Source organism: Pseudophryne corroboree, chromosome 3 (assembly GCF_028390025.1).
Source record: "Pseudophryne corroboree isolate aPseCor3 chromosome 3, aPseCor3.hap2, whole genome shotgun sequence".
Lineage (NCBI taxonomy): Eukaryota > Metazoa > Chordata > Amphibia > Anura > Myobatrachidae > Pseudophryne > Pseudophryne corroboree.
This window is the reverse complement of record NC_086446.1, coordinates 720,509,087-720,524,758: the sequence shown is the minus strand read 5'-3', so window position 1 is coordinate 720,524,758 and position 15,672 is coordinate 720,509,087. Positions and strand designations below refer to the sequence as shown.

At 49.5% G+C, this 15,672-nt stretch overlaps 1 protein-coding gene across 5 annotated transcripts in view; it reads left to right on the top strand.

The window, feature by feature from the left end:
• JAKMIP3 (Janus kinase and microtubule interacting protein 3) overlaps positions 1-15,672 on the top strand; it is a 377,626-nt gene that overhangs the window by 309,836 nt on the left and 52,118 nt on the right. For all 5 annotated transcript variants that reach the window (XM_063962183.1, XM_063962186.1, XM_063962185.1 and 2 more), the window contains 2 exons: positions 3,510-3,572; positions 6,572-7,589. In XM_063962183.1, the coding sequence (XP_063818253.1) occupies positions 3,510-3,560 (51 nt within the window). In that variant the 3' untranslated portion in view covers positions 3,561-3,572; positions 6,572-7,589. The remainder of the gene's footprint in view (positions 1-3,509; positions 3,573-6,571; positions 7,590-15,672) is intronic.

Here is a 15,672-nt window from a genome sequence, read left to right as displayed (position 1 = left end):
CGCGGAACCATATCATATTCTAAATTAAGGCTGCAGTAAATTAACTCAAGATTAAGGGGCATATTTATGTATTATTGGGAATTGATCCCCAATAATTAGAATTTCCTTTTGCAGGCAATAAGAAATGTAGAATCGCTTAGATATAACGTTAATCACATCCAGGGACAGGGGCTCCAATAGGATCCTGTCCCTACAATGTACTGTATTAGAAGTAAAGTAATTGATAATGCAATCACTTTACTTCCTGAGCTACTGCGCATGTCCTGTCATCATACCAAGCATGTGCGAGTGGAGAGGACCTGGTAGGGATCCTACGCAACCCTCTCCCAACAACATGTGCAGTGTGAAGCCTGTAGGCTACAATGGCTGTTGCCATCTAAAATGACATTTTCTACAGGGGCCAAACTCCGTAATGCTTTGCATTATGGAGTTTGATAAATTTGGCCTTTTAGCGGCCCCCATAGAAACCTATCTGGGCTGCTTGTGCGATCGAAAATTGTGGGTCTGCACCATCTCCCTGGACCCTCCTGCTTACCTTTAATATGCAATTTATTGTTTGTATTCGGTTCGGTGTTCATCAGAATCCTTTATTACAATATTTCATATTTGTGGAACCCTAAAACATAGATGTGGTGCTTCCATATTCTAAACAACAGTGGCAGAACTTGAGAGTGGAGCCCCCTTTAAACTAGAGGCAGAGGCAGACAGTGATGAGCAGAGGGTGATGGACAGAGGGTGATGGCCAGAGGCAGAGGGTGACAAAGAGAGGCAAAGAGTAATGTGTAGAGGGTGATGGTCAGAGGGTAATGGACAGTGGCAGGGGATGATGAGCAGAGGATGAAGGGCAGAGGGTGACGTTGAGAGGCAGAGGGCGATGGGGAGAGTCAAGGGGTGATATGTAGAATTTGACAGCCAGAGGCAGCGATTGATGGGGCAGGGTTGTAGAGAGCCACGTCAGGCCCCAGTACTAGCATGGGGGTCATGGCCTAAAATGGGGCCAGTCAACGTGTCCTAAAAATAATCAATATAAAAAAAAACATATTAATTGCATGGCCGCAGAGCAGGCCCGCAAGCTCTACTTGGGGCTCCATTCAAATCAAGTGAAGGCATGATGGGGGTGGCTGCCGGAGAGGGGACACACAAACACAACTGCTTCCTACCTTTCTTGCTCTGGGATGCGGATCCCCCCTCCCTTGCTCGGTGCCATCTTGCCAGTGATATTTGAAGATGTCACTGGGAAGATGGCGTCAGCCGTGGTGGAGGGACCTGTTTCCAAGATGGGAGGGTAGGGTAATTAGTGACCCTCCCCCAACCCTCTCAGCACCAGTAACAGGGAGAGGGTGATTGGCAGAGTCAGAGGGTAACAGGTAGAGGGCAACAGGGAGATGGAGATGGTGATGGGGAGGAGAAGCAGAGGGTGACAGGGAGAGGGTGATGGGCAGACGCAGACAGCAGAGGTTGACGACCAAAGGCAGAGAGCGATGGGCAGATGGTACCAGGCAGAGGCAGGGAATGATGAGCAGAGGGTGACATGCATGCAGGATGGCAAACCGAATAACAATGGGGAAATAACACTGTCCAGTTGGTAGGTGGAGGAACAATGGGGTGTAATTGGATAATAACTGGCAAAAAAGTATTTTCTAATGGGTGCTGGAATCCAAGGTAAAGGGAAAACCAGTTCCTCAGGAGTTCTGAAGTGTCCCCCTTATGGCTCTGCATTAGTCATGGAGGCACTTCTGCAGTCACAGCACTCCCAGCAGGTCATGAGGGTCTGGAGCCCACAGCCATAGTAAATTGGCTAGCTGGGCTCTACTGCAGCTTCACAGTAAGACGTATGGCTGGTGGGGGTCAGGCAGGCTTCCTAGGGCTCAGCTGACCATGCAGCAGCAGTAGTGAGTGTGACATTGCTCGCAGCACTGTAGGATCAGAGGTCACCAACAGGAGCCGGCTGAGCTCCCCACCACTGGTACTGGCTTCTGGATATGGAGAGAGATCAACACTAGGGAACTGACTACACTGCAGCAGTGCGCCACCACTTGCTGGTATACATGATTAATGTTAGCGGTCACCAGCAAGAGCCTTACCAGCTTCTTATACAGGCGCTGGGCTGATTGCATCTGCAGCAGCATCGGGATCACCTATCCGGAAAATCTCAGATGGGCAGCAGCTGCCTACAGCTGTGACGGTGCTGATGAGCGGCAGATGCCCTGATGCAACGCACCAGCTGCACCGCTGGTAGTTCTGCCGCTGAGCAACAAATCATTTGTCCTATTTGATTTTTTTTACACACGTTTTCGGAGTTGTACTTGTGACTGCTGTTATTCCCCCTGTTACTCTTCCTCTCCAGATGGGGCATTTGAAATGTCTGAGCACAGATATTATAGTCATATTGCTACTTGTTCTACAAATCTCTTTACATATCACAACCATTGGCGTTTCTATAATGGGTGCAATGTGTGCGATGCGCATGGGCCCCTGGGTCCAGGGGGCCCCACACGCATTTAAATACTTACCTTACCGGAGTCCAGCGGCGGGTGCAGCGATCCCGACCGGAAATCGACACCAAAATGGCCGCCGCACATGCGTGCTAGCCAAATTGGTCTCCGGGTCATGGCAGACGCCATGTTTCCGGAGACCTGCGCATGCACAGTAGACTCCGGCACAATGTATATACTGGTTATGTGCATACAGTAAGCCCATACCCAATATCTCATACAATATGATCGCAAATCACACTTATACCCCTTTCAGACCGCCTGAGGCGGATCGCACCCGGGAGCCTGACACAGGAGTTCCCAGGGTGCATATTGCCGGGTTGGTGACATCAGCAGTGACGCAGTAGGGGCAGCACTTGGAGATCTCCAAGCGCCGCTTGTCCATACACAGTGAACGCGAAACGGGTCGCAACTACCTGGCTCCCGTTCACACCGCACAGCGAGCCGGGTTGAACATGTGTTCAACCCTGCTCGCTACCCGAGTTGGAATACCGGGTCGCTCGACTTGGTATTTCAACCCTGGCACCTTTCAGACCGCACATGAACACGGGTTATGCTCGTTCATGTGCCAATAACCCGTGTTCATAGCTGGCGGTCTGAAAGGGGTATTAGTTGAAGTGTCTCTTAAGCGTCTCTTGGAATTAGCGCTGAGAATTACAGTATTCTATTTTTACCTATTTTGACTAGTCTCAATCCTCCTGACTTTCTTATGGTATAACAGGATTACGGTTCTTAAAGAGTCAAACTTTTCCAATGCTTGTGTTCTAAAGCTGCATCACTTGTCACAGTATATACAGTGATGGGAGAGGAAGAGTGACTGTAAAGTGGAAAAAAAATTATGTTTGTTTTTTAAGCTGAAAGTTTGAACTTCTGGTTCAGTACGTATATGTGTTACAGCGACTGCATGAGAACATGTTAGTGCTTCACTCTAATAAAGTGTCATTGATACTTTCTTTAAAAAAAATGTGTAACTAATAATCCTTCTTTTCATTTTATTCTCCCTTTTTATTTTAGTTTTTATTTTTGTTCTTATTTTTTTCTTTAGCGTTTATATTATGGTCTTAGATCACATGCTGGGTAAGTCTTATTTTATCATCACTTCAGAATATTATAAATCCTTTTTTTACTGTAAAAAAGGTGGGACAAGGTCTCCCATCATACTGTTTGTTCAGGAACAAAGAGATTAGAGTGTGTTTAGGTTTAGGCCCTTTAATGTACAGAACACACATATATGTCTGTAAAAGGAAAAGTGTAGCAAGCGGTTGCGAATTTCCCATTAGGCACGTAAGGCACGTGCCTAGGGGCAGCACTTGTTTGGGGGCGGCACTTGGATGATTGTGTTGGTACTGTCAGCCCAAAAAGTACCAGTAACTGCAAAATATTTCCACTGTACTGTACCATGGTGGTCATTCCGACCCGATCGCTCTCTGCAGTTTATCGCAGAGAAGCGATTGGGTCGGAATTGCGCATGCGCCGGCGCCGCAGTGCGCCGCCGCATGCCGGACGGCCGAAGGCCGTCATTTCCCTGCGATCGCCTCTGCCTGATTGACGGGCAGAGGCGGTCGCTGGGCGGGAGGGGGCGGCACGGTGGCGTTTGGCTGCCGTTATGGGGGTGCAGTCCGACCAACGCAGGCGTGGCCGGACCGTGCGGGTGGCGGGCCGCAGCGGCTGCGTGACGTCACACGCAGCCGCTGCGGGCCAGGGAGCGACGAGTAGCACCCAGCCAGCATGCTAAAGCTGCACTGGCTGGGAGCTACTCCTAAAGTGCAAAAGCATCGCCTATGTGCGATGCTTTTGCACTTCTGCGGGGAAGGGATAGACAGACATGCGGGGCGGGATACCCCTGTGCTGGTCGTCCCCCCGCATGTCTGTTGTCATGATCGTAGCCCTGCAAAATTTTGCAGGGCTACGATCAACTCGGAATTACCCCCCCATATGCCATCCTGAATTGAGTGTAAATGGGTAGTGCATGCACATACTTCCCCCGTAAGATGTCCTACTTAGTAAATTTGTATATATAATAAAAAATAAAAACTATAACCAATGGAAAAAAAATAGGTAGGTGTGGTGCGGCCGTTACTTTTGTGCCTAGGGGCGCACTCACCCCTAAGTACACCCCTGGTAGCAGGGTCTTGTTCATTATCATGATTTCTAGGGGATCCGGTCTGAAGATCGACACTGTCTAGGTCGACAATGTTTAGGTCGACCACTATAGGTCGACAGTCACTAGGTCGACATGGATGGAAGGTCGACAGGGTTTCTAGGTCGACATGTGCTAGGTCGACAGGTCTAAAGGTCAACATGAGTTTTTCACATTTTTTTCTTTTTTTGAATTTTTTCATACTTAACGATCCACGTGGACTACGATTGGAATGGTAATCTGTGCCGAGCGAAGTGGTAGCGGAGCGAAGGCACCATGCCCGAAGCATGGCAAGCGAATCGGTGCACTAATTTGGGATCCCGGTCACTCTACGAAGAAAACGACACCAAAAAAAAAAAAATCCTCGTGTCGACCTTTAGACCTGTCGACCTAGCACATGTCGACCTAGAAACCCTGTCGACCTTCCATCCATGTCGACCTAGTGACTGTCGACCTATAGTGGTCGACCTAAACATTGTCGACCTAGATACTGTCGATTTGATGAACCACACCCATTTCTAGATGGGCTAGTAAAAATGCCATATACAAGTATGGTGAGTTACATTTAAAGATCATGTACAAAACGTAAAACTCAAAATATGTTTGAAAGTAACAAATTTCTGAATTTAGGGTTGGGACCTATTGTGGATGACCATTTTTGTCTTTTAGGGAAAAACAAATATGAAAGATTAAACAGAAGGAAATACTGTAATGGGCTCGATTCGGGCGTAAAGATGTCACAATAGTGGCCACTACCTGTATTTTGAGGTGGCTGCATTTTACAAAGCCGCACTGTCCCCAGCCCTTGGCTTACGAAAAAAGCCAGAAATACTATCATCTGCGTTCGCCCCTGATCCCCACCATTATTGCAGGAAATCCGGTAAAGTCAGATAGACTTCCGCATTAGCTCACCTTTGAATATCCTGGAACTCTGTCACCACGGACACGATAACCTCCACAGGACGCTACTTCTACGTGCCAGTGCCCCATTGCCACCCAGTAAAGCCTTTCACCTGGGGCTGAGAAGCAGCAAAGCTCACAGATGTTCTAAACTGTGATTACTGTGCAGATTGCTAAAGATCACAAAATCCATTCACATTTAAAAAATTGTACCCAACTCATAATCAGGGCCAATGAGCGCAACCAAGAAAAGATTGAAACTGTTCTTCTGTGAATAAAGAAAAACACAAAATCATATATAAAACATATTGTATATTTAAACTGTTGATTGATTTAATAGCTAGGAATGCAAACAATTATATTGCACACTAAATAACTGCTATTGGTGGTCATTCCAAGTTGATCTCTAGCTGCATTCGTTCGCTGTGCAGCGATGAGGCAAAAAAATGGCACTTCTGCGCATGCGTATGCGGAGCAATGCGCACGCGCGACGTACTATTACAATGAACGATGTAGTTTCACACAAGGTCTAGCAAAGCTCTTCAGTCGCACTGCTGGCCGCAGAGTGATTGACATGAAGTGGGCGTTTCTGGGTGTCAACTGACCGTTTTCAGGGAGTGTTCAAAAAAACGCAGGCGTGGCAGAAAAAACGCAGGCGTGGCAGAAAAACGCAGGCGTGGCTGGGCGAACGCAGGGCGTGTTTTGTGACGTAAAAACAGGAACTGAACAGTCTGAAGTCATCGCAAGCGCTGAGTAGGTTTTGAGCTACTCTAAAACTGAACAAAAAAACGTTGCCGCCGCTCTGCTATCCTTTCGTTCGCACTTCTGCTAAGCTAAAATACACTCCCAGTGGGAGGCGGCATAGCGTTTGCACGGCTGCTAGAAACTGCTAGCGAGCGAACAACTCGGAACGACCACCATTGTTCAATATTTTACTTTCTTATCTGCAGTGATCTTACAATACTGGAGTTTTATTCATAAATTTCTCTCTCTCTCTCTCTCTCTCTCTCTCTCTCTCGTTTCAATCCTGCTTCAGCTTGCCACAGCATGACATTTTTAATGAATGGACTGAACCACATGTGAGGCACGAAGGACTAAATATATCATAACAAGGCCAATTGTTATGTTTAGGGACGTTCGCTGCAGTGGTGCTCTGCAGTAGTAATTTTGTTACTGATTTTAAAACACAGCAAATCGGAGAGCTTTGCCTGGTAAACAGTCTCATGATTCAGGACAAACAAATACACGTAGATTCCCTGCTAAGCAGGCAGTATATTGCTTCTGTACAGAAGTACATACATATCTCGCATTTGTCTCCTATCTTATCTGGCTTTTGTGTACTGTCAATCTACATTCATGTGCACCAACAAGGATATATGACAAAAGAGCTTTTATGTGCACCAACGAGGATACATGACAACAGAGCTTTTATGTGCACCAATGAGGATATATGACAACAGAGCTTTCATGTGCACCAACGAGGATATATGACAACAGAGCTTTTATGTGCACCAACGAGGATATATGACAACAGAGCTTTCATGTGCACCAACGAGGATATATGACAACAGAGCTTTTATGTGCACTAGCGAGGATACATGACAACAAAGCTTTTATGAAAAGTGCAAAACATTATTCCACCAATGTTCTATTTTTTGGAGTAATACAGTATCTGAAGGTGAAGCGCTTATGACAAAAGATTCACAGCTTAGAGGTCCCTTTACTGCCCAGATGCGTTTAACCAGAGTTATATGAGTGCTCAAAAATTAATATATTTTATAGCGAAATAATCTATACGTACAAATCTTTATTCCAATGGCGAAAGCACAAACAATGAACTGGCGATCCTTCCAGTACAATGCAATGTATCAAATTGTGAACAAAACCCAATATATTATGTTGCCTGCAAGAGATGAATGGTATATGCCCAGCACTGACACATTAACATATTGGAGCTAATTAAGAAGAACTGAGCAAGTCTTACAGTGAAAGTACTACCCAGCTGAGAAGAACATGTTACTAATTTTGGGGAAGATTCTTTTTTTCTATAGAAGGTAAGGCTTGTTTCATTATTCCTATTTACTGAATATATTTCTGCATTATGATTTGTTTTGCAGAATTTCATTCTTGACCTTAGTACATCTGACAATATGACACTGCTCAAATGTTGTACAGGTTGAGTATCCCATATCCAAATATCCGAAATACGGAATATTCCGAAATACGGACTTTTTTGAGCGAGAGTGAGGTAGTGAAACTTTTGTTTTCTGATGGCTCAATGTACACAAACTTTGTTTAATACACACAGTTATTAAAAATATTGTATTAAATTACCTTCAGACTGTGTATATAAGGTGTATATGAAACATAAATGAATTGTGTGAATGTAGACACACTTTGTTTAATGCACAAAGTTATAAAAAATATTGGCTAAAATTACCTTCAGGCTGTGTGTATAAGGTGTATATGAAATATAAATGCATTCTGTGCTTAGATTTAGGTCCCATCACCATGATATCTCATTATGGTATGCAATTATTCCAAAATACGGAAAAATCCCATATCCAAAGTACCTCTGGTCCCAAGCATTTTGGATAAGGGAGACTCAACCTGTACTATAAACCACCAAAGCTGTCACCATTGGCTGCTATTAATACTTGAGAAAACATCACTCATTCCTTCTCACAATCCTCTGTAAATAATTAATGTATCCACAAGAGGGCAGTATGATCACAGGGAAAACTAGCCTATGCTGTTTTGTTACATACAGTAGATGCGGGTGTGAAATTGTTCATGTCAATTTTAGGTAAACAATGCCAAGTATTGCTAAATGGTCATACAAAGTGGATTATATATGAATACAAAGCCAATAAAATTCTCCTGTATTTGTTTTTACTTAATGTTTTGCAAAACTATTTAATCAACTAATATTATCAACTAGGTGCTTCATTGCGCCCTACGGGCGCTCTTCACACCGTCGGAAGGAGCTACGCCCCCTTAACCCCTGCACGCCTTTCTGGGGTTCAATATATGTATTATATGGAGTATTACCTGCATTCCTAGTTTTGTTAGTGTTTAAATATTGCACAACGAAAGGGCGTCCGGTGGTGAAGGGGGCATAGTCCCTTGCGACGGGGAGGGGTTGGGGGAGTGGGGACAGCGGATGGGGGAGGGGGTCCAAAGGCGCTGTGGGTTGGGGAGGGGCGGAGGTGTCGCAGGTGGGGTATGGCAGGTGCGGAGCTGTTGCGGATGGGGGAGGGGTTCCGGAGGCGCTGCAGATGGGGAAGGGGTGGGTGCGGGGGTGCAGTGGATGGGGGAGGTGTCCGGGGGTGGGCATGGTGGGAGGGGGAGGGGTGGGTGCGGGGGTGCCGTGGGTGGGGGAGTGGCGGGTGCGGGGTTATTGTGGATAGTGGAGGGATTATGGAGGCGGTGCGGATGGGGAAGGGCCTGGTGCGCGGGTGGGTAAGGGATCCAAAGGTGCAATGGGCGGGGGAGGGCCAGGTGCGGGGTGCGGCGGATGGGGGAGGGGGTCCGGAGGCACTGCAGGTGGTGGAGGGGCGGGTAGCGTAGGGGGTCTAGAGGCGCCGCGGGTTGGGGAGGTGTGGGTGCGGGGGTGCAGCGGATGGGGGAGGGGGCTGTGGGGCGCTGTGGGTGGGGGAGGGGCATATGTTGGGCTGGTGCGGATGGGTAAGGGGTTCAGTAGGTGCTGCAGGTGGGGAAGGGTGCGGCGGGTGGGTAGGAGGTGTGGAGGCGTTGTGGGTGGGGGAGTGGAGGTGCAGCGAATGGGGGAAGGGATCCAGGGGAGGGAGGGTCTGTGTGTGGGGGAGTGGCGGGTGTGGGGCTGTTGCAGATGGGGGAGGGGGTCCGAAGGCGCAGTGGGTGGGGGTGCCACGGGTGGGGGAGGGCCAGGTGTGGGGGGTTGCGGTGGATGGGGGAGGGGGTCTGGAGGCGCTGCAGGTGGTGGAGGGGTGGGTGGGGTAGGGGGTCCGGAGGCGCCGTGGGTGGGGGAGAGGTTGGTGTGGGGGTGCAGCGGATGGGGGAGGGGGTCCGGGGGTGCTGGAGGGGCGGGAGTGCTGTGGGTGGGGGAGAGGTGGGTGAGGGGCTGTTGCGGATGGGGGAGGGGTTCCGGAGGCGCTGCGGGTGGGGAAGGGTGCGGGTGTTGCGGGTGAGGTAGGGGGTCTGGAGGCACTGCAGGTGGGGGAGGGAGGGGGGCGGTGGATGCGGGAGGGGCTGCAGGTGGTGGAGGAGCGGGTGGGGTAGGGTGTCCGGAGGTGCAGTGGGTGGTGGAGGGGCGGGTGCTGCGGGTGGGGTAGTGGGTCCGAAGGTGTCGCTGTTGCGGGAGGGGTGGGTGTGGGGCTGCAGGGAATGGGGGATGGGTCCGGGGGTGCAGTGGATGGGGGAGGGGCAGGTGTGGGGCTGTTGCAGATGGGGGAGGGGTTCCGGAGGCATTGCGGGTAGCGGAGGGGTCCGAAGGTGCAGTGGGTGGGGGTGCCACGGGTGGTGGAGGGGCAGGTGCAGGGGTTTGCGGCGGATGGGGGAGGGGGTCTGGAGGCGCTGCAGGTGGTGGAAGGGCGGGTGCTGCAGGTGGGGTAGTGGGTCCGAAGGTGTTGCAGGAGGGGTGGGTGCGGGGGTGCAGGGGATGGGGGATGGGTCCGGGGGTGCAGCGGATGGGGGAGGGGCGGGTGCAGGGGTGGTGTGGGAGTGGCGGGTGCGGGGGTGCGGCGGATGGGGAGGGGTCCAGAGGCGCTGCAGGTGTTGGAAGGGCGGGTGGCGCTGTAGGTTTTACAGCAGATATCAGTGCACTTAATCTCTGTGGCAGTTAGTGAGGGTTGGTGATGGTGTAAGAGGGGTGAGGGTCAGTACACAGGCAGGCAGTTAGAGAGCAGGATGAGGGTGATAGGGCGTAATGACGGGGAGTACTTTGCAGATGAAGGCATGGGGTACTGGTGTGACGTCACAGTGTGTGTACCTTTGCTCTCATGTGTGAGGTATGTGTGACATAAGGATGTGCGGGTCGTGGCGGGCACTAACCTCCTGGCTGCTGCTGTGAGATGGTGACTGCAGAGGGAGGGAGCTTCGACTCAGCAGCAATGGGTCGTGGGCAGCATTCCTTCCTGGCCCCGTTGCGCTCTACATGGTCCGTCCCGTCTGATGGGCGTCATGCCTCCAAACTGTCTAGCTGCGGCAGCTGCTGTTATTAGGGGACATGGGGTCTGGCTGTCACCCGCCAGGAATGGTGTTTTCCCTGGAGAGGAGTGGTGCGCTGCTTTAGGCTGCAGACGGAGGGAGCACCGGCGCAGGTGCAATGGTAATCAGTGCGTGTCCCGTCCAGGCGCGGTCCCACTGCACATGCTCCGCACTGCTTACCGCTTAGCATGGCAGCCCTTGTCTGTATGCTGCAGATGCTCATATCGCGGTGCCTGAGCTAATGCCCTCTCCCTGGGGTGTGGGTGTCAGGCGGCAGGTGTGGCGTGGAGGCGGGAGAGGAGCTGCGGGCGACCACCCACTGCCTGCAAGTACCCTCCGTATCAGTGCTTTTCCCCTCCCTGTAGATGCTGTCAGTGGCCGCCGTGGTGTACTTCTGCTACCACTGGCCATCCTCACCTCCCTATACTGTAGGTAGGGTCTTGTACCTGACTGCAGCTGACACAGGGTATGGGGTAGCTCTCTGCAGCAGATGCAGTTGACTCCGCCCAGCGCTGTGACTCCGCCCAGCGTTAGAGGGCCAGGCACAGAGTCACAGGGCTATTAAATAGGAGATTGTAAAATGTTTACATAATTGCATTGTACTATACTCAATGATACTTTTATTATTTATTATTATTATTATTATTCTGTTACTATTTATTTTACTTTATATAAACACTGCTCAAAAAATAAAGGGAACACTAAAATAATACATCCTAGATCTGAATGAATGAAATATTCTTATGAAATACTTTGTTCTTTACATAGTTGAATGTGCTGACAACAAAACCACACAAAAATGATCAATGGAAATCAAATTTATTAACCCATGGAGGTCTGGATTTGGAGTCACACTCAAAATTAAAGTGTAAAAACACACTACAGGCTGATCCAACTTTGATGTAATGTCCTTAAAACAAGTCAAAATGAGGCTCAATAGTGTGTGTGGCCTCCACGTGCCTGTATGACCTCCCTACAACGCCTGGGCATGCTCCTGATGAGGTGGCGAATGGTCTCCTGAGGGATCTCCTCCCAGACCTGGACTAAAGCATCCGCCAACTCCTGGACAGTCTGTGGTGCAACGTGGCGTTGGTGGATGGTGCGCGACATGATGTCCCAGATGTGCTCAATTGGATTCAGGTCTGGGGAACGGGCGGGCTAGTCCATAGCATCAATGCCTTCATCTTGCAGGAACTGCTGACACACTCCAGCCACATGAGGTCTAGCATTGTCTTGCATTAGGAGGAACCCAGGGCCAACCGCACCAGCATATGGTCTCACAAGGGGTCTGAGGATCTCATCTCGGTACCTAATGGCAGTCAGGCTACCTCTGGCGAGCACATGGAGGGCTGTACGGCACCCCAAAGAAATGCCACCCCACACCATTACTGACCCACTGCCAAACCGGTCATGCTGGAGGATGTTGCAGGCAGCAGAACGTTCTCCTTGGCATCTCCAGACTCTGTCACGTCTGTCACATGTGCTCAGTGAGAACCTGCTTTCATCTGTGAAGAGCACAGGGCGCCAGTGGCGAATTTGCCAATCTTGGTGTTCTCTGGCAAATGCCAAACGTCCTGCACGGTGTTGGGCTGTAAGCACAACCCCCACCTGTGGACGTCGGGCCCTCATACCACCCTCATGGAGTCTGTTTCTGATCGTTTTAGTAGACACATGCACATTTTTGGCTTGCTGAAGGTCATTTTGCAGGGCTCTGGCAGTGCTCCTCCTGTTCCTCCTTGCACAAAAGCGGAGGTAGCGGTCCTGCTGCTGGGTTGTTGCCCTCCTACGGCACAGGGCGCCAGTGGCGAATTTGCTAATTGCCTACAATTTCCACCTGTTGTCTATTCCATTTGCACAACAGCATGTGAAATTGATTGTCAATCAGTGTTGCTTCCTAAGTGGACAGTTTGATTTCACAGAAGTGTGATTGACTTGGAGTTACATTGTGTTGTTTAAGTGTTCCCTTTATTTTTTTGAGCAGTGTATATTTATATATATATATATATATATATTAGAGATGAGCGCCTGAAATTTTTCGGGTTTTGTGTTTTGGTTTTGGGTTCGAACGCGTTTTGGCAAAACCTCACCGAATTTTTTTTGTCGGATTCGGGTGTGTTTTGGATTCGGGTGTTTTTTTCCAAAAACACTAAAAAACAGCTTAAATCATAGAATTTGGGGGTCATTTTGATCCCAAAGTATTATTAACCTCAAAAACCATAATTTACACTCATTTTCAGTCTATTCTGAATACCTCACACCTCACAATATTATTTTTAGTCCTAAAATTTGCACCGAGGTCGCTGTGTGAGTAAGATAAGCGACCCTAGTGGCCGACACAAACACCGGGCCCATCTAGGAGTGGCACTGCAGTGTCACGCAGGATGTCCCTTCCAAAAAACCCTCCCCAAACAGCACATGACGCAAAGAAAAAAAGAGGCGCAATGAGGTAGCTGTGTGAGTAAGATTAGCGACCCTAGTGGCCGACACAAACACCGGGCCCATCTAGGAGTGGCACTGCAGTGTCACGCAGGATGTCCCTTCCAAAAAACCCTCCCCAAACAGCACATGACGCAAAGAAAAAAAGAGGCGCAATGAGGTAGCTGTGTGAGTAAGATTAGCGACCCTAGTGGCCGACACAAACACCGGGCCCATCTAGGAGTGGCACTGCAGTGTCACGCAGGATGGCCCTTCCAAAAAACCCTCCCCAAACAGCACATGACGCAAAGAAAAAAAGAGGCGCAATGAGGTAGCTGACTGTGTGAGTAAGATTAGCGACCCTAGTGGCCGACACAAACACCGGGCCCATCTAGGAGTGGCACTGCAGTGTCACGCAGGATGTCCCTTCCAAAAAACCCTCCCCAAACAGCACATGACGCAAAGAAAAAAAGAGGCGCAATGAGGTAGCTGACTGTGTGAGTAAGATTAGCGACCCTAGTGGCCGACACAAACACCGGGCCCATCTAGGAGTGGCACTGCAGTGTCACGCAGGATGTCCCTTCCAAAAAACCCTCCCCAAACAGCACATGACGCAAAGAAAAAAAGAGGCGCAATGAGGTAGCTGACTGTGTGAGTAAGATTAGCGACCCTAGTGGCCGACACAAACACCGGGCCCATCTAGGAGTGGCACTGCAGTGTCACGCAGGATGTCCCTTCCAAAAAAACCTCCCCAATCAGCACATGATGCAAAGAAAAAGAAAAGAAAAAAGAGGTGCAAGATGGAATTGTCCTTGGGCCCTCCCACCCACCCTTATGTTGTATAAACAAAACAGGACATGCACACTTTAACCAACCCATCATTTCAGTGACAGGGTCTGCCACACGACTGTGACTGATATGACGGGTTGGTTTGGACCCCCCCCAAAAAAGAAGCAATTAATCTCTCCTTGCACAAACTGGCTCTACAGAGGCAAGATGTCCACCTCATCTTCACCCTCCGATATATCACCGTGTACATCCCCCTCCTCACAGATTATCAATTCGTCCCCACTGGAATCCACCATCTCAGCTCCCTGTGTACTTTGTGGAGGCAATTGCTGCTGGTCAATGTCTCCGCGGAGGAATTGATTATAATTCATTTTAATGAACATCATCTTCTCCACATTTTCTGGATGTAACCTCGTACGCCGATTGCTGACAAGGTGAGCGGCGGCACTAAACACTCTTTCGGAGTACACACTTGTGGGAGGGCAACTTAGGTAGAATAAAGCCAGTTTGTGCAAGGGCCTCCAAATTGCCTCTTTTTCCTGCCAGTATAAGTACGGACTGTGTGACGTGCCTACTTGGATGCGGTCACTCATATAATCCTCCACCATTCTATCAATGTTGAGAGAATCATATGCAGTGACAGTAGACGACATGTCCGTAATCGTTGTCAGGTCCTTCAGTCCGGACCAGATGTCAGCATCAGCAGTCGCTCCAGACTGCCCTGCATCACCGCCAGCGGGTGGGCTCGGAATTCTGAGCCTTTTCCTCGCACCCCCAGTTGCGGGAGAATGTGAAGGAGGAGATGTTGACAGGTCGCGTTCCGCTTGACTTGACAATTTTGTCACCAGCAGGTCTTTCAACCCCAGCAGACCTGTGTCTGCCGGAAAGAGAGATCCAAGGTAGGCTTTAAATCTAGGATCGAGCACGGTGGCCAAAATGTAGTGCTCTGATTTCAACAGATTGACCACCCGTGAATCCTTGTTAAGCGAATTAAGGGCTGCATCCACAAGTCCCACATGCCTAGCGGAATCGCTCCCTTTTAGCTCCTTCTTCAATGCCTCCAGCTTCTTCTGCAAAAGCCTGATGAGGGGAATGACCTGACTCAGGCTGGCAGTGTCTGAACTGACTTCACGTGTGGCAAGTTCAAAGGGCATCAGAACCTTGCACAACGTTGAAATCATTCTCCACTGCACTTGAGACAGGTGCATTCCACCTACTATATCGTGCTCAATTGTATAGGCTTGAATGGCCTTTTGCTGCTCCTCCAACCTCTGAAGCATATAGAGGGTTGAATTCCACCTCGTTACCACTTCTTGCTTCAGATGATGGCAGGGCAGGTTCAGTAGTTTTTGGTGGTGCTCCAGTCTTCTGTACGTGGTGCCTGTACGCCGAAAGTGTCCCGCAATTTTTCTGGCCACCGACAGCATCTCTTGCACGCCCCTGTCGTTTTTTAAAAAATTCTGCACCACCAAATTCAAGGTATGTGCAAAACATGGGACGTGCTGGAATTTGCCCATATTTAATGCACACACAATATTGCTGGCGTTGTCCGATGCCACAAATCCACAGGAGAGTCCAATTGGGGTAAGCCATTCCGCGATGATCTTCCTCAGTTGCCGTAAGAGGTTTTCAGCTGTGTGCGTATTCTGGAAAGCGGTGATACAAAGCGTAGCCTGCCTAGGAAAGAGTTGGCGTTTGCGAGATGCTGCTACTGGTGCCGCCGCTGCTGTTCTTGCGGCGGGAGTC